This window comes from Ovis aries, chromosome 8, assembly GCF_016772045.2.
Source record: "Ovis aries strain OAR_USU_Benz2616 breed Rambouillet chromosome 8, ARS-UI_Ramb_v3.0, whole genome shotgun sequence".
NCBI lineage: Eukaryota > Metazoa > Chordata > Mammalia > Artiodactyla > Bovidae > Ovis > Ovis aries.
This window is the reverse complement of record NC_056061.1, coordinates 71,045,828-71,072,833: the sequence shown is the minus strand read 5'-3', so window position 1 is coordinate 71,072,833 and position 27,006 is coordinate 71,045,828. Positions and strand designations below refer to the sequence as shown.

The 27,006-nt window shown below is 40.9% G+C and overlaps 1 protein-coding gene across 1 annotated transcript; it reads right to left on the bottom strand.

Annotated features, from left to right (window-relative positions):
• Positions 1-25,985, bottom strand: RAB32 (RAB32, member RAS oncogene family). Its single transcript, XM_015097461.4, has 3 exons — positions 25,571-25,985; positions 5,327-5,604; positions 1-512 (listed from the first exon to the last, which is right to left on the bottom strand). The coding sequence occupies exons 1-3, from the start codon at positions 25,821-25,823 to the stop codon at positions 366-368; spliced, it is 678 nt and encodes a 225-aa protein (XP_014952947.2). The 5' UTR covers positions 25,824-25,985; the 3' UTR covers positions 1-365.
• Positions 25,986-27,006: the final 1,021 nt, after the last annotated feature.

Below are 27,006 nucleotides of genomic sequence, written 5' to 3'. Positions count from 1 at the left end.
TGAGGCTGCAGGGAAAGTTTATTACCACCCAGCTTTCACACTGAAAGTCACAACTTGTAAGTCTTAACAAATACTGAGCAACTGTTATTTTAAAAGTTGTTGAAAAGGACGTAAACATTATCCTGAATATGATGGCAACAACAGCAGAAGCCTAAGTGCTCAGGGTGAAGGGGAGGAGCCATTGGCAGGACTCCTCGGCCAGGGTCCTTTTCAGAAAGTCTCAGGCTCCCAGGGTGGCGTCATTCATTTTCAGGCACAGCCCTGGGCAGATTTACAGAGCAGAGCATCCACCATCTGCAATCCAGTTTCAGGACTTTGCTTCCAGTCAGTCAGGCTGCACCCACAGGAGAGAAGCAGATGCCAAGTCAGCAACACTGGGTCTTGCCCTCTTTTTTCACAGTCTCCTCGTCCAGTTTAATTCTGCCATCATTTTCTTCGTTAGGGAAGCTTTGGTGGTTGGCAAGAATGTTCTCCACCAGGAACCGGGCTGCTTCATCGATGTTGACATTATCCTACAGGGCAGAAACAAGGATTAATTCTTAGAGGAAAGCATTAAGAGTATTACTAGAAATTAGGAAAGTGTGTCACAGAGGGCATGGTAAGGACAGCTCCATCTCCTGCTCCAATATTAAAACTGTTTGCCGAGAGTCAATACTATTGCCTAACAGGTCTAGAGAACCCTCTTCTTCCTACAAAGGATCCCTCTTTCTGATGTTCTTGTTTTTTAATGTTTTAAACTTTGGCACTGAGGTTCAATGAACTATCTCCATGGCTGAAGATGATGAATCCTGCTCTAGGTTGCCAGCCACATAAGTGAAAGCACAGATATAAAAGGGCTACCCTGGTGGCTCAGAGGGTAAAGCATCTTCCCGCAATGCGGGAGACCCAGGTTTGATCCCTGGGTCAGGAAGATCCCCTGGAGAAGGAAATGGCAACCCACTTCAGTATTCTTGCCTGGAAAATCACATGGATTCAGAAGCCTGGTAGGCTACAGTCCATGGGGTCGCAAAGTGTCAGACATGACTGAGCCACTTCACTTTCACTTTTCACTTTACAGATATCAAAACAAAACTCAATAATCTGTTCTTGAACATCTACCTCCAGTATTTGGGATACCTTGTGGAAAAAAATGTTAAAGGATTCAAACCACATTAAAATATGATAAATGCAGCATATCACTTCCCCATCCCTGCCTGCAAATTATGACTTTTAGTTGATGTGTATAAACTGAGCTGAAACAATGTTGTGGGTGAGATGTTAAGGATGCTCTAAGGAATCACTAGCTATCATATTTGTATGACTGATTCATATGCTGTCATTGCATATATAATAAGTAACACATAGCAAAAACTGTGCTTATTTATAAAGTAGAGGTAGTAGTAACTGATAGACATTTCTAAAGCTATTGTGGAAAATACGTAAACATATACTTCTGAACTTCCCACGTGGCTCCATGGTAAAGAAACTGCCTGGCAATACAAGAGACACAGGTTTCATCCCTGGGCCAGGAAGATTCCCTGGAGGAGGAAATGGCAACCCACTCCATTATTCTTGTCTGGAAAATCCCATGGACAAAGGAGCCATGGGGTCGCAAAGAGTCAGACCAGACTGAGAGACTAAGCTGAATGTGCTCTTTTCAGCGTCTGAGGAGGCACACTTGCTTGAGTTCATGTCTGCCAGGCTTCTCCACTGAAAAGGGACTATTTTTCACTTTACACTTAGTAAGTACAAATGTGTAAATACCCTGTTTTCCACCATACCTTTCCCTACTTATTTTGACATCAATTAATTTTCTCCCTGGAACAAGTATTACTGTTATATTTAATGGTGACTTTCTATCTCCATCATTTCTTCATTTATGATTTGGAATTCTACAGTTAGGAAGAGTTTTTTCTCTTCTCTCCCATTTAGTCACTTGTTTGTTCATGTCACGGATTATTACTTTATTCTATGGATTAGATCCATAACAATAATTATTTACTTTGTTGTTCAATCTCATCTTAGATTTTGGAGCTCTTACAAGCAGGGGCCTGTGTCTTTTTGACATGTTTCCATCACTGTGTTTCCTTAGCTTCTGGCACCACAGAACACCTCAGGCACATCTTTACTTTGCTTGTTCCACTAGTTACTGGATAACTGTATTTAAAAACCAGATTCTGAGGACTTGTAAACTCATGAGTTCTGTGTCTTTATGGCATCTAAACATATTCAGCAGACACACCCAGGAAATGTGTGATGTTTTTGAACTGTGATGCTGGAGAAGACTCTTGAGAGTCCCTTGGACTGCAAGGAGATCCAACCAGTCCATCCTAAAGGAGATCAACCCTGAATACTTATTGGAAGGACTGATGCTGAAGCTGAGGATCCAATACTTTGGATACCTGATGTGAACAGCCACTCATTGAAAAAGACCCTGATACTGGGAAAGACTGAGGCTAAGAAGAGAAGTCCATTCTAAAGGAGATCAATCCTGGGTGTTCTTTGGAAGGACTGATGCTAAAGCTGAAACTCCAGTACTTTGGCCACCTCATGAGAAGAGCTGACTCATTGGAAAAGACTCTGATGCTGGGAGGGATTGGGGGCAGGAGGAGAAGGGGACGACAGAGGATGAGATGGCTGGATGGCATCACTGACTCGATGGACATAGGTTTGGGTGAACTCTGGGAGTTGGTGATGGGCAGGGAGACCTGGCGTGCTGCAGTTCATGGGGTTGTAAAGAGTCGGACACGACTGAGCGACTGAACTGAACTGAAGAAGAGAAGGGGATGACAGAGGATGAGATGGTTGGATGGCATCATCGACTCAATGGACATGAGTTTGAGCAAACTCCAGGAGACAGTGGAGGACAGGGGAAGCCTGGCGTGCTGCATCCATATGGTCTCAAAGAATCAGACACTAACTAAGTGACTGAACAACAATACATACGTTGGTATCTGCCTCTATGTTTATCTGTTTATATATATATGTGTGTATGTGTGTATATGCACACACACATATACACATAAACACAGAATTTATATACATATGTATGTGTATATATATGTTAAGTTCTTATGGACCTTCCAACTCAATACCACAAGGTTCATTCTAGGCTTCTCCCTTATTTGCTGTAACTTTCTCAGACAGTGAGAACTCTGTCTGAGAAGTAAAGACCTGTGCTATTTATTCAGGTATCTGTTCTAGCACCAACACAAGTATTTTTTTTTTTTTTTTTACCTCTACTCCTAAGGTAAGCATCAACTTTAATTAAAGTATTGATCTCTAAATGCCCTAATGTCCCTCAGTCTCCACCATCCCCATTATACCAAATAATTAAAACATTCTCTAACTGCATCTAATTGTAACTCATTAAGAACAGAAAGTCCCATGCTATAGTGTAATTAGTCACACATTTTCATATTGGAAATCCATTATTTGCCATAAAGGTGAAGAGATGAAGCTCATGAATTTAAACTTGCCTTTTGGCTGTGTTCCTATCAGAAATTCAGATCCCTGCAAGTCTAGCAGAAATCATTTTGAAGCTAACTGCTGGTCAGCTCAGAATCAGAGGTGTTAGTGGCGTGTAGGCAGTACTTTAAGCCTTGACTAAAAATTTTAACCAAAATTTTATATTATATTTCTCTTGAAATACTCATCACTAAGGAAATCTGTAGGAAATATATTTGTAGGAAGGCACAGAACATATGAATATTTTCCTTTTTACTTCTACAAGCTACCCTGTCTATACATATAATGAAGCTGATGACTTACAGTCTCAGGCTACATGCCACGTGATGCTATTGTTTATGAATCTTCCATCTAGATTCTGGGGAGAAATTTGGATTTATTACCTGAATGATTAATTTTAAAAAAAAAGAAGAGGAATTTTTATCTGTAATACATGCATCTTCTCTGTCAAATCTCTTGCTCTAGTAAACATTTACACACACCACTAATTTTTTTCCAACAAAGCTGGGAAGCAAAGTAAATCCCTTGACAGATGCAGAGAGAAGACAGAGGGCATGGCTCCCAGAACAAGTGCTTCTATGAAAAGCCGTCCCTTCTGCAATCTCTTCCTTCCTGTTTGGCTGAGTGCTCATGCAGTACACCTCTGGGCTTCATCTCTGTTCCACCACTACTTTTTAAATATGAAACTAAATTTTAATTTATAATAGAGTAGATTTATTATATAATAAATAGCCTTTAGCTTAGAAGTAAACACTTCTGCCTCTAGCAGACACTGCTCTTCCCAATGACTCCTCCATCACAATATTTTCAGAGCACATTTTGTATAGTCTCCCATAGGTTTGCTTTCATTATTCTCATCTTCAGTGGCAGCACATAATCTTCCACTTTTAGGGTGGGTTTCTAATAAAGCTAAAAGTAACCTGGTAAGTAGGTGATTTGGAGGGAAAAAAAATATATATATATATATATGTATATATATATAAACTGCTTGGGTAAATCCATCTAAACCTGCTCTATACCTAAGAAATCCACTGAAGTATGCTAAAAGCTGAAACTGGGTTAAAACTATATCAGTTTGGTTTCGAGTTTGTCATCATCACAGAATTTCACCAACATTTCATCCTTCTTCCATGTCTGATTGTTATTGGACCTCTAAAGTGAACCTTGCAATGCATATAAATACACTCCAGCACAAAATTTTGTGCTTGAGATGTTCACTTTTGATTTCCAGTGTATCTAGACTATTAAGATTTTCATCAGCCAATCTGTATTTTTCTTCAAAAAATATTTTATCCAGTTTTCCATCATGGTTGAAAGAACATCTTATTCTCCTGTTCATGACAAAATATGTCATAATTGCTGATGCTTTCCTTTTGCTCAAATTTTTCATACACATTTGATCTACAATTCCTCCAACATCATCTGAGTACATCTTGTCTCTGAACTTTTCAATGTCTTTGTTAGTCCTGCCCACGACTTACATCTTCACTAAGGACGTCTATGTCCCTACGTTTTGTTAAGTCTTCTGTAAAAATCAAAATTAGTTGCACTTGACAATATACTTCATACCCCATAAACTCCAGGGTGCATGAAAAGTACTTTGTTTAAGGACTCAAACTCACAGAAAATGTCATTTGTTCTTTGCTCTAATAATATTGATTTTTATTTTAATGTAAAATCTGCTCTTCTATTCACCTCCCTAGTAGCCAGTTCTGAAAGCCTTCTTGCAGCTGACTGAAATAAGCTGTAACATATCTATGCTTCACCTTTCACTAGGCTTCTGAAAAACACTCGGGTAAATCTGTCTACATCCTTTACAGTTACAGGTCAGATGTATGAGTTAACTGCAGAGCAGATACAAACACACAGCAGAGCTCACCTTCGCAGAGGTTTCAAACCATCCTGTGAAGCCATGTTCTTTGCAGAACTGGTCCATCTGGGAAGGAGTCTGGCCACTGTCCTTTTTCTGGTCACATTTGTTAGCTAAAAGGACAGCAGGAATAGGGCTGCCGTTTGGAAGATGTACTTTACTATCCAGATCACTTTTCCATTTTAAAACAGCATCAAACGTGGAACCTCTCGAAATATCAAAGACAACAAAGGCACCAACAGCTTCTTTGTAATATACTCGGGTCATGTTGCCAAAACGCTCCTGTCCTAGAAATAAATACAGTGAGACATCAAAAACTTGAAATTTGGTCAGAGGCCATATTTAGATATAACCCTTTTTAACCCTAAGAATAATGTTGTAAACGCATCTGTCATTCCAGAGCAACAGAGATGGGTGGGATCAAGGACACACACACAGAACCACAACCCATAGGGCAGAAGTGGCTGATCACCTGCTCTCAGGACACAGTTACCTTGTTTTATGTCCTCTGTGCATGTACATTACATTCTCCATAAGCATCAAGATGCCAGTCCTTACAGCTACAGAATCCATAATGTCCCCCCTCACTTGCCTTGGTCTAAGAGAGGTACTAAAGAAAAAAAAGAAAGTTGGGCGTGGAGGGAAGAGACAAGAATAGAAGAAAATAGACTTGCAGGAACAAGATAAGAGTGGTGGGTAAAACGCTAGTCAAAAAGATTAGGCCTGGACCTGAGATAAAGGGGCTCATGTTCTTAACTCCTCTTTTTTCACATCTCCAGCAAAACCCACTTTCCTTTTCCTTTTTAAATTTTTTTTAAAGGAGATAATTACTTCACAACTCTGTGCTGGTATCTGCAGTACAACAATGCAAATCAGTAATTATACATATACTCCTTCCCTCTTGAGCCTCCCTCCCTTCTCCCATCCCACTTCTCTAGGAAGTTACAGAGTGTCAGGCTGGGCTCCCTATGATAGACAGCAACTTCCCACTAGCCATCTTTTTAACACCTGATAGTGTGTATGTATATATATATATATATACATATATATATATATATATATGGTACTTTCTCACTTTTGACTCGAAATGCAAGACTGCTCTCCTCTAAGAAGGTAGATGTGCAAAACCATTACTTTAGTAAAACGTGGTACAACTGTGTTTTTAAAAGAAGGATCAACTACAGAGCTCTTAGGATATCATTGTACTTTTAAAATAGCTTAACATGTTAAACACTTTTTTCTGGAAAAAAATCTACCATCAAACATAGCATATAGGTCTTGGCAAAGCATTCACTTATGATCTGATATTGACTTAGGAAGAATTCTTTTCTTCATCTGACAGATAGAAAAACATGCAAAGGCTGCTTGGCCAGGACTCCAACAGCTCCAACTAAAGAAGATGGGACTAAGACTGGATCTCCTGACTCCCACATGTGTGTGCAAACATGCCCGTCATTCTGACCTATCCGCAGCTGCCCTGACTTCTAAAGCTCTTACCTTTAGTGGGGCAAATTACTGACTATAGTGCTAAGGAAGAATGACTGCAATCACTACAAATCTAAGACTTATAACTCTTTGTCTAATGATAAAAACATGTGCTATGATGGAACATTCTCCTATTAAAACATACAATGAAAAACAAGCTTTTATCTAATTGTACTGGTAGTGAAGAAAGCAAAGCTGTCCCCTAAATTAATCATTTTTCTCCTCCAAATTCTATGCCATCATACATTTTTAGATATTATTTAATGGAATAATTGAAGAAGAATGCAACAGTCAAGCTTATATGGATAAACAGAGTTCATCTAGTTTATGACTGCTCCCCAGAGGGGCTTATCTGAAGCTGTATTGTGATAGTTTAGAGTTCCAAATTTTGTTATAACGAACAGTCACATGAGAAATGTCATTATCGTGTTCATGTATCATTAGTGATGTAAATCTGACCAGCCAACTATTTAGTTTATTTGCTCACAATGCTGACATTTATAAAAAGCTCATGTTGTATCCTTTTCCATTAATGTACATTTAATTATCACACAAGGCATGCTGGCAGACCAACCATTCAAGGTCAGTATCACCGTTTTATAAACACTGTGCAGATGCATTAAGATGCACCTAATTTCAAACAGAGAGCACACACTACCAATGATTTTGATTTTTCTCAATTTTAATTATTTTATATGAAACTACAGCAATAAGAGAAATTAGTACTGCTAACTTAGTCCAGATAACAAGATAATTACATAATTATATAAAAACATTCCTTTGGGCTACCCTTTCATTTAGAAGAGGGTAAGGTGCAAAACTAACAAACGTATATAGAAATCCAGAAGTTATGAAGAACTATTGCGGTCTAGTGTCTTTTGTTTCTAGAATCATCTGTAAATTCCCGCCCCAAATATTTCTTTTTACCAGCTGTGTTAGTGAACATACAAGTTTGTATTCATATAAAATTTCTGGTTAAACCATAAGAAAACAAATGTTTGAGACAAGGCATTTTTGAGGAGGATCTTGTGACTTAAAATACCCATTCCAGTTCCAGGGCCAGGATTCAATCCTCCTTGACATGCTCACAGCAGACAGTGAGCTTTCTAACACCACCATATATGACAAAGCTAAACGGTGCCAATTACCCTGTTAAGCATTTCATGCAAAGATAAGATGGGCAACGTAAAGGACAGAAACAGCAACGACCTAACAGAATAATGTTAGTCACTCAGTAGTGTCTGACTCTTTGCAATCCCATGGATTGTAGCCTGCCAGGCTCCTCTGTCCATGGAATTCTCCAGGCAAGAATACTGGAGTGGGTGGCCATTCCCTTCTCCCGGGGATCTTCCTGACCCAGAGATCAAACCTGGGTCTCTCTCATTGCAGGCAGATTCTTTACCAACTGAGACACCAGGGAAGCCCAAATACAAACAAAACTGGTGGACATGATGGAATTCCAGATGAGCTATTTCAAATCCTAAAAGATGATGCTATCAAAGTGCTGCAGTCAATGTGTCAGCAAATTTGGAAAATTCAGCAGTGGCCACAGGACTGGAAAAGGTCAGTTTTCATTTCACTTTCAAAGAAAAGCCATGCCAATGAATGTTTCAATTATCGTACAATTGGGCACATTTCACATGCTAGCAAGGTAATGCTAAAAATCCTTCAAGTTGGGCTTCAGCAGTATGTGAACCAAGAAATTCTAAGTGTACAAGTTGGATTTAGAAAAGGCAGAGGAACCAGAGATCAAATTGCCAACATCCATTGTATCATAGAAAAAGCAAACAGAAAAACATCTGCTTCACTGACTACGCTAAAGCCTTTAACTGTGTGGATCACAAAAACTGTGGAAAAGTCTTAAAGCAATGGGAATATCAGACTACCTTACCTGCCTCTTGAGAAACCTGTATGCCGGACAAGAAGAAATAGAACCGGACATGGAACAATGGACTGGTTCCAAATTGGGAAAGGAGTATGTCAAGGCTGTATACTGTCACCCTGCTTATTTAACACCACCATATATGACAAAGCTAAACGGTGCCAATTACCCTGTTAAGCATTTCATGCAAAGATAAGATGGGCAACGTAAAGGACAGAAACAGCAACGACCTAACAGAATAATGTTACTATATGCAGAGTACATCATGTGAAACGCTGGGCTGGATGAATCACAAGCTAGAATGAAGATTGATGGGAGAAATATCAATAACCTCAGATTCGCAGATAATACCACTCTAATGGCAGAAACAGAAGAGGGCTAAGAGCCTCTTGATGAAAGTGAAAAAGAGGGAAAAAGCTGGCTTAAAATTCAATATTCAAAAAATTAAGATCATAGCATCCAGTCCCATCACTTCATGGCAAATAGATGGGGGAAAAAGTGGAAATAGTGACAGACTTTATATTCCTGGGCTCCGAAATCACTGTAGACAGTGACTGCAGCCATGAAATTAAAAGGCACTTGCTCCTTGGAAGAAATCTATGACAAACCTAGACAGCGTATTAAAAAGCAGAGACATAATTTTGCCAACAAGGGTCCATATAGTCAAAGTTATGGTTTTACCAGTTCAGTTGCTCCATCATGTCCGACTCTTTGCAACCCCATGGACCACAGCACACCAGGCTTCCCTGTTCATCACCAACTCCCAGAGCTAATTAAAACTCATGTCCATTGAGTTGGTTTTGCCATCCAACCATCTCATCCTCTGGTGTCCCCTTCTCCTCCTGCCTTCAATCTTTCCCAGAATCAGGGTCTTTTCCAATGAGTCAGTTCCTCACATCAGGTGGCCAAAGTATTGGAGTTTCAGCTTTAGCATCAGCCCTTCCAATGAATACTCAGGACTGATATCCTTTATGATGGACTGGTTGGATCTCCTTGCAATTCAAGGAACTCTCAGGAGACTTCTCCAATACTATAGTTCAAAAGCATCAATTCTTCGGTGCTCAGCTTTCTTTGTAGTCCAACTCTCACATCTGTACATGACTACTGGAAAAACCACAGCTTTGACTAGATGGACCTTTGTTGGTTTTACCAGTAGTCACGTACATATGGGAGATTTGGACCATAAAGAAAGCTGAGTGTTGAAGAATTGATGCTTTCGAATTGTGGTACTAGAGAAGACACTTGAGAGTTCCTTGAACTGCAAGGAGATCAAACCTGTCAATCCTAAAGGAAATCAACTCTGAATATTCACTGGAAGGACTGGTGCTGAAGCTGAAACTCTAATACTTTGCCACCTGATGCGAAGAGCCAACTCACTGGAAAAGACCCTGATGCTGGGAAAAACTGAGGACAGTAGGAGAAGAGGGCAATAGAGAATGAGATGGTTGGACAGCATCACCAACTCAATGGACACGAGTTTGAGCAAACTCTGGGAGACAGTGAAGGACAGGGAAGCCTGAGGTACTGCAGTCCATGGGGTTGCAAAGAGTTAGTCAGGACTGAGCAGGCTGAACAACAACAACATTGTTAAGCAAATGAAAAGTAAAGGCACAAACTGGGAGAAAAAAGTAGATATATATTATATCTGATTTTAAAAACATACTTAGAATATACAGAATTCTCAGAACTCCAAAATAAGAGAACAAAAAAGAATTTGATAGAATAAACAAAATATTAAAATATTTTACCAAAGAATTTATATGATAATAAATAAGCCAAAGAAATGATGCTCAAAATTATTAAACATTGGGTTTAAACCACAGTTGAGTTGATCCTTTATACCCACAAGAAAGGCTAGAATGAAAAAGTCTGACTATACCAAGTGCTGGTGAAGTTGCGGAGCAACTGGAGCTCTCATACAGCTGGAAAGAATAACACTTAAAAATAGTGTGGAAATGTTGGAAAACAATTTGATACTTTCTCAAAAATGTAAGCATATATCTAGCATACAACCAAGCTATCCCACTCCTAGGTATTTGCTAACAAAATGAAGGCACACATCTATACAAAGGCATGCTCAAGACTGCTCAGAGAAGCTTCATTAAAAATAGCCCCCAACTGGAAGCAACCCAAATGTCTATTCACATAGCAATGAATAAACTACGGTATATTCATACAATGGACCACAACTCAACAATAAAAAAGGAAAGGAACAAATTATGAATAAATGTAACAACATGGATGAATCTCAGAATAATTATGCTGAGTCAAAATAACCAGGCCAGAGGAGGAGAAGTTAATACTGTGAGTTTACTTATAGCAAATACCAAAAAATTAGAAACTATAGTAATACAGTAAGAGAAAGCAGATCAGTTGATTATGTTGGAAAAGGGTGGGCAATGGATTAGAGAAATTAGATTTCAAATGATAAAAAATGCTTGCAGTCTTGACTATGGTGATATTTCCCAAGTGTAAAACTTATAAAATTGTACCGTTTACTCTATGTCAACTATATCACAATAAAGCTATAAAGAATACCTACCTTATATATGGTCACTGGGAAGTTAAATGTAAAATGCCTTCCTGGGAGTATATTCAGGGCTGAGTTTGGCAGAACTCAGCTAAATAAAGTTTTATTGGAATATCACCCTCATCTATTTACATATTATATGCCTGATTTCATTCTATAATGGTGGAGTTGAGTTGTTGCAATAGAGAGTAAATGGGTCACAAAGCCTACAATAATTACTATCAGGAACTTTACAAAAATAGTTTAATGATTTCTGTGCTAAGGGTTTAGGGACAGTCTATACCTTTACTAGGAGTAGTATATAAAATTCATGAAACTACACCCTTAACTTCTCTGCATGTAGGTTACACTCCAAGTTCAGAGTGTAAAACGCCAGGTCCATAAGTGAGCACTGAATAAATACTAGCTAAGTACTATCACTGGGCTTCCCCGGTGGCTCAGAGGTAAGGAATATGCCTGCCAATGCAGAAGACGCAAGTTCGATCCCTAGGTCAGGAAGATCGCTTGGAGAAGGAACTGGCAATCCACTCCAGTATTCTTGCCTGGAGAATCCGATGGACAGTGGAGCCTGGCAGGCTATATTCTAGTGTGCAGAGACATGACTGAGCAGCTAATGCATTCACTTTCACACATGGAAAAGCCTTAAATTATTAGGTAGTTAAGTGTTTTACCTCAAAGTGGTGAAAATGGTTTGCAAAGGAAAATAAACTTGAGAAAAGTACAACCATCCTAGAGAATCAAATATCAAGCACCAGACAGTCAAGCTACCCCAGGAAATAATGTTGTCTGTTTAAATCAGCCAACTGTCTTTAAGGACCTTTAGAGATCATCAAAGTTCCTCCAAGCTCTCACTTCTGATATTTTAGAATATCAGAATTCTATGCTATATATCAGAAAACTATGCTATAATATTAATGTTATATGATTTTCTGACAATTCTGCAATCACCAAATCCAGAAGACAGCAATGGGGATCAAATGTAAATGACCCACCATCAAAAGGCCAAGTCCATCCATTTATGGGAGTAGCTTATTCTCCAAAAGAATAAGAAAAATATACTTCCTACTGTACTGGGTTCATAATCTCTTTTTTAAAAAAATTCAAAAGTGCTTCAGAGATTTTCCTGAACTGGTAAAGACAAGTGAAAAACAAAAGTTTCTAAAACACATGTCATTGAATTAGGGAGTGAAAAAAGATAAAAGGAGTTCATTTAGAATACTAATCTCAACATAAAATTAATGGCACTGTTCTCCAAAAATCGAACAAGGGGAAACTTAGATTTAGCTCTGTTGTTTTAAAGGTTTAAATGCACACGGTTGCTAAAGCTCTTTCGGTTGTTAAGCTGGAAAGTAAACTTTCCTACAAGAATTGCAGCCTGTATCTTTGTTATGACTGCTCCTTGGGTAATTTTAGCTATTCCCTTATTACTATCTAAAACAAAGGAGACCAGTGGAAAACACAACTAATGTTCACGAATAATCCATTTTTTTCCACTTTTGAATACATGGAGGACCACACTGTCCTGCCCTGACTAAACCAGCTGTGTTCACGGAATGTGGACAGAAGTGTCCCTGCCCAGCAGAATCACTTGTCGGGTGGCAGCAAGGTTACCCTTTCTTTGAGGTGATGGTCTCAGATGGTAGGGCCTCTTTTAGCCTGGGTCTTCAAGGGACTCCAGTGAAAAACCACCCTCACATTCCTCACCATCCCCCTACTTCTGCTCCCTACTAAGGACATGTAGAAAGAGTGTGAAAGTGTGGCAGTCACTCAGTCATATCTGACTCTTTGCAATCCCATGGACTGTAGCCCACCAGGCTCTGCTGTCCATAGGATTCTCCAGGCAAGAATACCGGAGTGGGTTTCCATGCCCTCCTCCAGGGGATCTTCCTCACTTTAAGGCTGTTGGCACCCTACCACAACCTAGCCTATCTTGACTGGTACAACTCCCAAATATCTTTTTACCTCTTATAGTTAGATTTGCTCTCAACTAGAAAACATGTATTAGGTTCCTCCTATATACCAGGCACTGTGCTAGACACTGGTGAAACAATGAATAGGATCCTAAGACTCTCAGTCTATCTGAGGAAAGAAACCAAGTGATGCCATGATGTGTTAGGTGTAATCAGAGATACAAAGAGCATATTATGGTATTCAACAAGGGGATGTCATTCACTGAAGTGAGTATGCTAATCTTACTAGTCTTTTTGAAAGATACATTATCAAAAAATGCCTTTCAAATGCTTATACTATGAAAATATAATATCTTCATAAACTTTACTTCTTTACTTCCATGCTGTGACTTTCAGTTTGCATGCCTCGGGGGCAGCCAGCCACTCAGAGCCATGCTCACCATCCATGGACTAAAAGGCTAAATTTTAAATCCTGGAGGCAGTTTCCCAGAAGCACTGCGTCATCACAAGGAGAAACAGGTGTTCTTCCCCTTTTACAGCACTGCAGAAGCCAGCCCTTCCTAGCTTCAGATAAGGGCTAAAGGATCAATAAGGGCTAATAGGTTAAGACTGTCATATGCAAACTAGAATTGCATTAGAAATCCATGGAATCGTAACTTTTTTTTTTTAATTTTGGAGGGTAGCCAATCAACCATTTTAAGTTTATTCTAAGAAACTTTTATTATTCTAGGACTCTTCTTTCCACAAGTACATAAATAAAAGCAGGACATTTCTGCCATGCTGCATGCTGAATGCTCCTGGATTGTGTCCTGTGATGGAAGTGGACCGGTTAGAGGAAAAGGATGCCGTTATTAAATGTAAAGACAGCTGCATGTGTCTTGTTTCATGGTGTGTGTGTGTGTGTGGAGTGAAAGTGTACAGCAATATGGAAACTCAGCAGAACCTGGGAGATCTTCCTCTTACATGGTCTGTAGTAGTAGTACAGACATGGTGGGGAGAACTCTGAGCAACAAACACCACCTTCCTAGACCAGAGCTGTAATCTCCTCTTAGAGGAAGGAGAGGGGCCACTTCATGCTTTTCTGAGAAGATGTTGCTCCAGATTATCTCATCCAACCTCCCTTATTTTAAAGATGAGAAAATAAAATCTCAGCGAGACAACATTACTCAAGTGTCTTAGGTTGATGTGTTATCCAGTGTGCTGCCTGATCTGGTAGCCAAGCATTTTCTGGAGTATACATTGCTCCCCATGGCTCCGTGTCTCCAAACAGATCCAAAGTAGCATGAGCCTGGCAGACATTCTTCAAGGACACACAGCCCTGCCACAAAAGTTACAGGCTTGCTCTGTGTCCCCAAGTGCCTGACCACAGCAGCTAAGGACATGCCTCACTGATGACTTCATTAGCTAGGCTGATACTGGGGACAGGCTTTTTCAACCATATTGCTGTGAGCATATTGCCTGAATATTCCAAATGGCTTCTAAAATGTGTTATCCTTTAAAAAGATGTGTTACTTCCTTCTCTAGCGGAAGGAACCCTGATTATAGCTAGATATCTTGGCAATGAGAAAGGGAAAAGAAGAGCACAGTGCTAGCCATCTAGGCTCAAAGACATTTAAGATGCACGACTTGGTAATACATACTCTAATGGATGATGACCTGTAAGGTACACATGTTGGCAAAAGGATTAAAATGCTTCCCCAATATCTGGAGTACCCAACACTAATGACTTTGAGAAGGAGTTGAGACAACTTGATACATTTCCAAGAATATGTATTCTAATCAAGGAAAAGAAAATCACAAAACGGCTTGCTTTCTCTCTTTTTAGTGTAGGCAAATTTTCCAAAGGGAAATATTTGCTCTCAGATTTGAAAGCAAAATACTGCATTTTGAACATTTATCAGAAATACAGGCCAGAGACGCCTTTTCTATGGTTTTAATCACTATTTTTTAATGTTTGTCTCAATACTTTATGTTCATGTACCCATTTGCCAAAAAATCTAAATATCTCTAAATGTTATTTGAAATTCAAAATATAAGTCAAACAATGAAAAATAAATCAGAGCAATAAGACAATCAGTGCTTAGCTTTCCAGGTATAAATGCTTATCTTTTCCCATCCATTAAGAATTATTGGGCTTCCCAGGTGGCTCAGAGGTAAAGAATCCACCTGCCAATGCAGGGAACATAGGGTTAGATCCCTGGGGCGGGAAGATCCATCCATCCTGCTCATCCAGAGTTCTTGCCTGGAGAATGAAAAGGCAACCCACTCAGTATTCTTGCCTGGGAAATCCCACGGACAGAGGAGCATGGGCTACAGTTCATGGGGCTGCAAAAGAGTCGGACACGACTTAGCAACTAAACAACAAACAACAAGAAGTACTGAGCTACATGTTCTTGCTTAAGGTGACTGGTCAAAAATGTAGTTTCTAGTGAGTGCATATAAAGTTCTTTAAAAACACATCCTTAAAGTTCAGTATGCATTTCAGAGATGAAGCATTTTTAACACGTTTGTGTGGTTGGTGGGTAACAGATCAAGATCCAGCCAAAATATAAGTCCAGTCACTGGTTCTAGAAAGATATTTATCTAGCCATTAAAAATTTTTATAGCTTGATATAGATAATATGGTGATCTCATAATGGGGTCTTAGGTTTTATACGTAAGAAGCTACAATTCATAGTCACATAGGTTTTGTCATTTTTAGGGCATCTATTTAATGACTTTTTATACTACTACTTTATAAAGCCCTTATAAATGTTCCCCAGAATTCCACTTAAATATTTAACATGCTAAAATTATAGGCATTGTTAGAAGAAAAAAAAATTCCTTACATTAAAAAACTACCATAATACTGACCAATAAAACAATGTAACTAAAAACCCATTTTCCCCCCATTTGTTTACACAATTTTTCATAAAACAAATGACTGTATTACCCTCAAATAAAACAGGTCTAAAAGCTAATGCATCAAATTAGCACCGTATGAGGCCGGATTCAATAATGTACTGAATTTCTATTTTAATACTGTACCATGACGAAGGTAAAAGGAGCCATGTGATTTCACACAATGCCATTCATTTGTCTGGTTTTCTTTTCTATCATGTGTAAAGCAGAAAGAGAGATAATACAACATGACCATAAAACCTTTGCAATAATATCTGGATTCATGCCCTAACTCTGCAAGTTACAGGTGTACAGACCTTGGGGAAATCCCTTAACCTTATTGAGTCTCAGTTTACTCAACTGTAATTTCCCCAGAAACATACATATTAACATATGTAAAACAGATAGCAAGTGGGAATTTGCTGTGTGACACAGGGAGCTCAATCTAGCGCTATGTGACGACCTAGAAGGGTGGGGTTGGGGGAGGTAGACAAGAGGGGGATTCAGGAGCGAGGGGGACATACGTATACCTGTATCTGACCCTGAAAGATGAACTCCCCAGGTTGGTAGCTGCCCAATATGGGAAACAGTGAAAAAATAGCTCCAGAAAGAAAGAAGGGGCTGAGATGAATTGAAAACAATGCCCAGTTGTGGATGTTACTGGTATTGGAAGTAAAGTCTGATGCTATAAAGAACAATATTGCATAGGAAACTGGAATGTTAGGTCCATGAATCAAGGTAAATGGCTAGTGGTCAAATAGGAGATGGCAAGAGAGAACACTGACATTTTAGGAATCAGTGAACTAAAATCAGAAAACTAAGATCATGGCATCCGGTCCCATCACTTCATGGTAAATAGATGGGTAAACACCGGGAACAGTGGCTGACTTTATTTTTGGGGGCTCCAAAATCACTGCACATGGTGACTGCAGCCATGGAATTAAGAGACACTTATCCTTGGAAGGAAAGTTATGACCAACCTAGATAGCATATTCAAAAGCAGAGTCGTTACTTTACCAACAAAGGTCTGTCTAGTCAAGGCTATGGTTTTTCCAGTGGTCATGTATGGATATAAGAGTTGGACTATAAAGAAAGCTGAGCACCGAAGAATTGATGCTTTTGAACTGTGGTGTTGGAGAAGACTCCTGAGAGTCCCTTGGACTGCAAGGAGATCAACCAGTCCATCCTAAAGGAAATAAGCCCTGAATATTCATTGGAAGGACTGATGCTGAAACTCCATTATTTTGGCCAACTGATGGGAAGAACTGACTCATTGGAAAAGACCCCGATTCTGGGAAATATTGAAGGCACGAGAAGGGGATGACAGAGGATGAGATGGTTTACCAACTCCCTGGGCATGAGTCTGAGCAAGCTCCAGGAGCTGGTGATGGACTGGGAAAGCTGGCGTGCTGCAGTCCACCGGGCTGCAAAGCATAGGCCACGGCTGAGCGACCGAACTGAACTGATCTGATTCATGCTGCTGTGTGGCAGAAACAAACACAATGTTGTAAAGCAATTATTTTTCAATTAAAAAAAAAAAGTAAATTGAGGGACAGTGACTAGAAAGCAGCTTTTCATAAATGTTAACTGCGATTACATGAAGGGTTTTTTACCAAAACTTCCTACTCTGAGATGCTATGCTTATATTTGGAAATATATTTCCACCTGGAAAAAAGAGCATTATAGGGGAAGAAGCAAAGTTGCTATTTAAATCATGTACAAAGTATCGTTTGCACCCATGCCACCACCATTGAGGCTGAGATCAAACCCGTCTGTCAAGCAAGACAGTAACAAAACTGAACACAGATAAATACCTAAACTAAAAGAAAAACAAACTCCTTTTGAGATGGCAGCAGCAGTCTCGATAAGGAGCTTTCAAATTACCTATTCCCAGATACACAACAGTTCAGAAACTGGATTTTTCTTTTTGCTAATTAGAGACGAGCAAGCTTTTGTGGTATTTAGGTCACAGTGTAAGGTCTGTTTATTCAACTATTTACATCTTCTGTGGTCACTGTAAAAAGAACATCTGACTTTAATCAATTTAAAGAGAGAAATAAAATCAAAGTACCTTTTTGGTTCGTGTCCAAAGTCAGAATAGTTTTGGAAGTTCAAAATATTGGCTTTTTCCTAAGTACAGCATTCAGTGAGAGCAAGACATGGCCCATCTCTGTCGTGTGATTTATCGTGTCTCCTTACATCACCTCTTGAGACAGCAACAGAGATAAAGAGCAGGTGATGCAAAACAGACAGGAACTTAGGGGCCAGGAAAGGCGGGTGTCAAGGAGCTTGTTCAGTGGAGTGAACAGAGGATGGGTCTGCTGGCATGGGCAGCACAGGCAAGACAGAACCATCGCTCTCAACTTGAGCATGAACCAGGTCACCCATGCTCTGTGTGCCCAGTCGCTCAGTCGTGTCCGACTCTTTGTGACCCCATGGACTGTGGCCTACCCGGCTCCTCTGTCCACGGGATTCTCCAGGCAAGACTACTGGAGTGGGTTGCTGTGCCCTCCTCCAGGGGATCTTCCTGACCCAGGATCGAACCAGTGCCTCTTATGTCTCCTGCATTGGCAGGTGGGGTCTTTACCACTACTGCCACCTGGGAAAGATTACCCCTGGTGCCTGGTAAATTACAGGCCCTCTTCCTAGGAACTCTGACTTATTAAGCATGGAAAATTGCTAGTTGCCTCTGCAGTATCCCCTTCACAGAATTCTATTTGGGGAAGCAGTGTGTCCAGTTTGAAAACAAACAGAAAAAGCCCTAGGTTTCTCAGCTGCCCTTGCAACAAGGCATGGGCGTCTGAATGAACCAGAAAGGCAAAGAATACAGCCAGGGAGTGGTGAAATGTCACCTTTGGTCCATGAAGAATGAATGGTTCTGTTCACCAGCTGTGACTGCTCAACCACAGACTTACTAGGTGAGCGACTTAACTTTTCTCTTGTTAAACCATGATTTATGGGGATGTTTGACAGATGAAGCCAGTTCTGCTTATAGCTGATGGCTAAGGAAGATACATTTAAGCACCTCAGATGAGTCTGACAGAGCAGGCCCCATACAGTCATACAAAAACAAAACAAAACAAAACAAAACCAAAACACCCAATATATATTTAGCTTAATTTCAAAGCAATCAAAAATCACTACATAAAATGCTTAAGGAAAAGTATCTGGATAGAAGTGAGTGAAAAAAATGAGGAAGAAGAGTAAGATCTCCTGTCAGAAAGACCAACACAAAGCCTTAAACCTCTGCTATCCATTTCTTTTTATGTGGTTTGTCGCTCTCAAAATAAGAGTAAAGAAATCACATGTTTCTAGCCTCTGTGACTGTAAAAAGCGCAAAAAGCTCTTTTGAAAATATAATGGAATAAAATTCTGAACACCTTTTTCTTGATCATTTATCTCACCTCCAGAAATCTCCTCACATAAGTCAGCACTTTCTCACCATCTCTTCATCTAAGAGAAGGACTCTATAGCCATAGAGCAACTTAAACTTGTCGACTGAGCCCACTCTCCACTACTTAAGTGTTGATTAAGTGTGAAATCTTCACTATTTTGAGGATACGCTATTCTTGGACTCAAATCTAAGGCCTTCAAAGTTTTTTTTCCTTTGGAAGATTACGTTTTCTCATCTCTTAGTCCATTTTAATAAATGCCTAGAAATATGTATACATCAGGGTTTTTTAAAAAATATATTTTAGGATTACTTTGACATCTTGGGGCCTTGCAGACCAGGGAAGGGACTGGACTGTCCCCCACCCCCCCCCCCCCCCCCCAGGGTTATCTAGTTATTAGAGCAAACAACTTGCTGAGAGCGCCTCTTCAATATTCAAATCAATCGGTCCTGAGTCCTTCTCCTCTACTTGCTCTCTCTGGTCAGGCTCTTGCAGTCTAGGTCTGACACAACTAGAGACCATCCCTATAGACCTCAGCAAACTGAAATCTTTCAAACTATCCAATCATAAGCTTGCTCAGCTTGCCTATGCTGCGAGGTCCTTTCCTTTCTTCAAAAATCACAAAAAAAGGCTCTGGCCCTTGCTCTGCTTTCTCCCAGCTCCTTCTGCCTCCTAAATGACCTTGGTGCTTCCCTGTGTGGTCCTGCATGGTGTGACATGGTCCTTCCTATCAGCAACAAACGATCTCTTTTAATGGCAATTGTCTCCTAATGTGGTGATCTCATTTCACTTGAATAAAAACAAAACCTTGAGTACATGTTAAAAGGGAATAAGAAGCTATCTATGGTAACACTGTTAGTTAATCGGCTATACTCCAATACAAAATAAAAATATCTTTTAAAAAAGAAGAATCATTGAAATTTACATACCAAAAGCTTAAGAAAGCTGGAAGGTCAGGATGCTGCTGCTGCTGTTTAGTCACTAAGTCATGCCTGACCCTTGGCAATCTGATCGACTGTAGCCAGCCAGGCTCCTTTGTCCATGGGATTCTCCAGGCAAGAATAGTGGAGTGGGTTGCCATTTTGGAAGGTCAGAATACCATATACATAGAGCTGAAATTCCTAAGATATATTTGAAAATAACACTGCACCTCTGGAATAATGCATGGCATACAAGTTTAATCTGTGAGATCACAGAGTAGTCCAGACAAACAGCTGTAATTATTGCCTTGTTTTCCAGGATGTGCTCTATACCAAATACCAGTAAAATAGCTTCATTAACTTCAGAGAAGTCCACAGTTTGGAGAGTCTTTCCAAATGTACAAAAAGAGAGAGAGAGAGAGAGATGCAGCCAATCAAAAAGTGTCTGCCTTGGAAGCAGCATGCTTCATAATTAAGTATAAGAACTAGAAATTCTGGACTGATGACATAAAGAGATGGTAATGATTATAACAGATATGAAATATGAGTCATATGCTCCAAAACAGGGCTAACCAGAACATTTGCAAATTTAGACAAAAGTTTATGTCACTCTTACGTTACAAAAATCCATTCTGCTATTAGAGACATGAGACCTGTGCCATGGATTACCTGTGTTTTCTTGGTCAGCTTACCACACCTCCCTGGGTTTATACCATAGGGTCTTTAAAAGCCTTTAATCCTATTCAAACAATAGACTGATTAGGCAAATGGCTTGCAGCCAAGTCAAATTTTAGTACTTCTTATCAGAACTTGGCTCTCTGTACCTCTAATCTGAGCAACTTTTACCTTACCTGGGCTAACTGAGGCCAATTAGGAATGGTAACATATTCAAAAGAAGGAAAGGCAACAGACTCGACATTACCAGTGGAATTTTCTTCATGTCAGTTACACAAATATGCTGTTATGTTGAAATTCCTGTCTGGGCATTTGTGAAAGCACAGTCCAGACTGGAGAACCCAAAGGTGTGTCAAGGCTTATGAAATAAGCAAGATTTGAAGATGTAAAATGGGATAGTAGGCTTTGCTTGGAATTCAGCACAAAACTGAGCCAGAATAAGGCTGAAGATGACAAGAGTGTACAAGTCAGATGTAATAAAAGACTTTATTTCAATCCTTTTAAATGAATTATTAAGTAACTGACCCACAATAAGTCCTATGACAGTAACTGTAGGACTAAGAGATTACATATAACAGGGACTCATTCATCAAAGAACGGCTTCTTCATATTTAGAAAAAACTTGAACATTAATAATCCTTGACTGATAGACACTCTGAAGGTCAAGAAAGCATGAGATAATAATCCAGGCTCTTGCTCATGAAGAGCTGGAGCGTTATCAAAGAAAACAAGAAGAGACCACTAGTTATAGCAATTGGCAATATGCGAGCGAGAACAAGGAAGACAAGATCAACATTTTATTTTCAGATGGGAATCAAAAAACTTGAAACTGAATCTAAGTATGGCTCAAAAGTGAATCTAAGGATGGTTTATGTAACTTATAAGGTCTTCCAAGCATGAATTTTATGCTCTGATAAATCATATTTACATGAATTTCAGAGTACATTGTTTCTGATTTGTTCTCTGGCCCAAAGGAAGATTTTTATTAAGAAATTTTGACACTAAAAACTGAAGAGAGGTAGAATAGGCTCCCTGCCTACTCTAATGCCACTATGGCGCAAATATTATTTGAACTAAAGGCACTTGAAAAACAAGGGCAAGACAGGTACTCCAACCGCCCCTTCTTCTTCCTTAAATCAGGAGATAAAACTCCCATGTGAAAGATGTCCTCCCCATAAGAAAGGAAGGAACCGCGCTCATCACCAGAGATGATCAAACAGAGAGAATTCTGCGGAAGCGGATCTTGTTAAAATAGCTCTTATCTTCCTTTAGCATCCCACAGAGTTTGGTTATTTTTCTACAGCTGCCTTTCCTCAACCTAGTATAAAAGCATTTATAGTTTTGTACTTTTGGGGGTCCTTCCTCTCATGAGGGCTCCGGTGTCACATAAAGCTTCCCTGATAGCTCGGTTGGTAGAGAATTCGCCTGCAATGCAGGAGACCCCGGTTCGATTCCTGGGTTGGGAAGATCTGCTGGAGAAGGGGTAGGCTACCCAGGCTCTTACATTAATTTCATTCTCAGGACCAGCTGAACATTCTAAGAAGGCAGAGATAAAATTTGGCCTTCCCTATAAAAGCAAATCACTGCAATGAATGCATGCAGACTAAATTATACTAGATCTAAATGGACAAGCTTAAAAAAAAAAAAAAAAAGATTTAGCCTGGACGAGCCATTCAGCCTACTTGGAAAATTCTACAGTTGCTAATAAGCTTATAATAAGTAGTGAGCCAAATACTCATTCATCTATAATACATGTTAAAAGGAAGATCAGATACTGCATCTTAATTTAGTATATACACTTATTAAACTCTCTCTTTAAAATCTTATCAAAGACTTCAATATTTCAGTATATTTCAGTAATGTGTTGAGCAGCAGTCTCAAAGCAGATATGAAATAAAAGAAAGGAACTGCCTAACACAAAATTGTGTAAAATTGCATCTGTACTTTAAAGCTGCATTCATTTGATTTAATAAGGATTTATGAGGCCTGTATCCATGAGTCACTATGGTTCTCAATTTGAAGGTTTTAGCTTAAACTGCTTGGCTACATTTACAGAAAACATTTGGGTAATTCCTGCCTGTTACGCTTGCCAGAGCTTTCAAGTACAGAGACCTGACATAATTTCTTTACACCTTTCCCACTTCTAGAGCAGCAACAAAAGTCTAACCAGTAATAACAGCACACCTTAAGTTAGTCATGTCGAGTGGCCAGCTCCACCTACTATTTTGCAATCAAGGAATACCTCCCCCCTTTGAGAATTAAATATGATTCAACTTTGTTGCTACACAAGGCAAATATGTTTAGCCATGGGGAACTATTTGGAGTGACCTTCACTTAGCCTCCATTACATCATGACTACTGAATTCAAATGGTATGAGCCAGGATTCACTAGTAGCTGAAATATTCAAACCAAACCTTGGTTTGTTAATGACAGAGTTAATGATAAAGCTCCCTAAACCTTAAGTTAAAGCCACATTATTTTTTGCTCTTACTTTCCTTATATGCTGAAAACCTTATTTAAAAGATGAACCTTATAATTTCCAATCATCTCATAAGTTTACCTCTAATCTTGTTAATTGTTGGTGTGTACTTGCTGGATGGAATCCCTTTTGGAGATTCTGAAAGGTCTGCTTTCCTTCCTGGAAAGGCTCAAGCTTTGGATTTAGGCAAAACTGCAAGAAAATTCCACCTAGGCTGATATGTACCAGAGTCTGGTAGAGACTGAATATGTTCGCCTCCTGGTAAAATAGGTCTGGTTAAGCAGGATGAAAAAGGGGAAGAAAACTCTAAGTCATGCTTCTGCTTTCCCAAGTCTCCAAATATAAGCATTTTTCCTTGAAGCTTAAAAAAACACAATTGTGCCATAAAAAAATCTTTTATTTACCTGCAGAAGAACGCAATCACAATTTAATTGCTAAACACCACACTATTTTACATGAAGAATAAAGCAAACTCAACTATTCTCCTAGGCAGAGATTTAAAATCATCTTCATGGAAATTCACAGCTACACTGAAGATTTCCGTAGAATGATTATCACATGGTAAGGCAACCTTTAGAATCCATGACTTTGTCAAGGAGCAATACTCTTACTTATAAGCGCTCTGTGAAAAAGCAGGAAGTGTTTCAAAAGAAGCCTCTGGCTTCAAAAGATGACTTTTCAAAACTTTTCAAACGAACATTTTGTTTTCTGTAACCAAAAAGAAAGAAAGGAAAAAAAAAAAAAAAAAAAAACAAACCACAAGCTGAGCCCAAAGGCTGACTATGCCTCTTTCTTAGAGGTGACATACATCATTTATATTTTCCTATCAGAGGTAAAGAAGCCTAGTCTTAAATAAATAAGTATATATGTGATATTTCTTCAATATCATCTCATATGTAATAAGCTGTTGATGAAAAGAGCCTACCCAGCAGACAGACCTGGGTCCTTGACTCTTCACCAGTTGGGTGACCACACCTTTTACAGGCTTCAGTCATACAAGTGGAGGATTAAGGATGGTCTCTTTAACTCTGAACATGCCCCCATCTCGAAGGCAGACTGAGCTTAACACTCACAATGATTGAACAGAGTAATTCCTGGTACCACTTCCATATTTCAACTTTCCCAAAGTTACTGGCTTATTAAATGCACACATCCAACCCACCACACCAGCCAGAGTTCAAGTTTTCATACATTAGAGTAAGGAGAATCTGTACCCTCCTCAAACAGGGAAAATATGCTTCAAAATGACAACGGAAAGCAAATGCCAGGGAAATAATATATATTGGGTGTGGGGAGGCAGGAGCGGGGCTAGGTGTTGGTTCAGGGGGAGAAGAGGAGCATAACGTTTCAAGAGAAGTTTTCTCAAATCTTTGCCTGGGTGGCCTGCCCTAGGAATGCGAGCAAGGCGTACAAAGAATGGGGTTTCGCTCCCAAGGAAGCGTCTCAGACTCAAAGTGGATGATGAAAACCCTTCTGAAAAGAAACCCTGGTTTCTAGTCTTGGGGGTGTCCCTAACTAGGAGTGTAACTTTGGGTAAGTCGTTCAAACACTCTGAACCTCTGTTCTTATCTGTAAAACGGTAAAGCCAATGAGAGGAGCCAGCCCCTTCCCCTCCCTCTTTCTCGTCAAGATTTATAATTAAAAACTCGGGAAAAGCCTCCGTGGCTTTCTCACCTCTGGTCAGGTGAGAGCTCCAAAAGAGAGGGCCTCCTATCTCTTAAAAACACCAGAGCTTTCCAAAGACCGAGCTGAGGCGTCTAACCAGGGTCATTTTCTCTACGCATTTATTTATCTTGTTCTGCTTTTAAATTCTTCGATTACCAGAGCCTGTTCCACTGTGCTGATTCCCCCTGGAGTCCAACATCCCCTTCCATCTTTCCAGGTGGTTTAGCCCCTTTCTTTTAAACTTACTCCGGCAGGCAAGTTCTGGCAGAGGACAGAGAAAGAAGCAAGGAGACCGAGGGCAGCCAAGCGCCGCGTCCCCCACCCCGCGCCAGGCTTCCGACGGCGGGGAAACCCCGCGGGCGCCCCCTGCCCGGAGGCCGCCGCCCGCCCGCCTCGGGGTCCCCGCACGTCCCCGGCTCCCGCCATCCGCTTACCCGCGATGTCCCATAGCTGCAGGCGCACCAGCGTCCTGCTGTCCCAGTTGAGGACCTTGAGGGCGAAGTCCACCCCGATGGTGGCCCGGTAGTGCTGGGAGAAGAGCTGGTGGACGTAGCGCTTGATGATGCTGGTCTTGCCCACGCCGAGTTCGCCGATCACCAGCACCTTGAAGAGGTGCTCGCTGGTCTCCGGCGGCGCCGCGGCGGCGGCTGCCCCCCGGCCCGGGTCCCCGGCTCCGCCGCCCGCCATGAGCGCCCCCGACCCCGCTCCGCCGGCCGGCAGCTCTCGGCGAGCTCCGGGGCCCCGCCCGGCCGCGCCCTCCCCGCGGCGCCCCGGGTGCTCCGCCGGCCGTCGAAACTTCTCCGAGACCGGCCGCCCTTCCCGCCGCGCTGCCGCACCGCCTGACCGGTCACAGGACCCGGAACCCGCCGCCGCTGGCAGCTCGCGTGGGGCGGGGAAAGGCCGGGGGGGACTGGCCTGGAGGGGGAGGCCCGGGCCAGAGGCCGCAGCTCGCCGCCGCCTGCGCTCCGCGCGGGCCGGGCCAGAACTCGCGGCACTTCCTCTCCCCGGGCGTCCCCTCCTCGCGGCGCCGCCGAGCTCGGCCGCCCCCTGGTGGCCGCAGAGGGTAGCTGAGCGCCGACGGCGAGGGGGACCAGGCGGGTCAAGGTCAGACCACCCAGCCAGGTGGTGGAAGCCCTTAGAGCGCACGGAGGGGCGAGAAGCGGTTGTCCAGGAGGGACCCCAGCCTGGAAGGCGCGGGTCTGGGAATCGATCTCCCTACCTGGCTCTGCCCCGAGGGAGTTTAGCACGTGGAGGTGCTTGCCTTTGATTGATCGCCAGTGGTCTACTTTAGAAGTGGAAAAGAGTGGACGGATGACTCTGAACTTGACAAAGGACTGAAAACGCTTTTGTATCGATGAATCTGAGGAAGAAGACACATGGCCACGAAAACGATCTTATTTTAATTCCCCAACAAACCATGAATGTCTTAATTTTTAGTGTTTCCGTAGTAGAGACTGAGATAGATGCTAGAAATTGATTGAAAAACAGTACTGAGGGCTTTTATTTAAAAAAAAGAAAAATAGACGGCCTTACCTTGCCTGCTGTGTTTGTAAAATCGAGGGTTGTCCTCCCCCTCCCCATAATATTTAGAAACACCTGGGACTGAAATCTTCGGGTAGCTTCCTTAAGTAAACTAAAGCCTGCCACTCGGCCTGTCCTCTGACAATAACTAAAAAATGTTTTCCAGAAGGGGAGGAGGTTTAAAATTGACTTCTAAGTCAAGGTGGAATAAAATCTTCAATAGAATAGCTACTGAAAAATCATGGCTATGTCTCTAAAGATGTTTTATGGCCAGCTCGCTTAGGGCTTTTATGTTCACTCAACTGAGAGCCCTTTCAATAGTCTTCAGCTTGAGGAAAGAGAAATTTTC

Excerpts from the sequence above, each read along its gene's own strand:
- RAB32 (XM_015097461.4), bottom strand. The coding sequence starts at position 25,823 with ATGGCGGGCGGCGGAGCCGGGGACCCGGGCCGGGGGGCAGCCGCCGCC. Across the intron at positions 5,605-25,570 it reads GCAGCTATGGGACATCGCGG|GACAGGAGCGTTTTGGCAAC; the intron begins GTAAGCGGATGG and ends ATTTATTTCTAG. Across the intron at positions 513-5,326 it reads GGTTTGAAACCTCTGCGAAG|GATAATGTCAACATCGATGA; the intron begins GTGAGCTCTGCT and ends TCTGCCCTGTAG.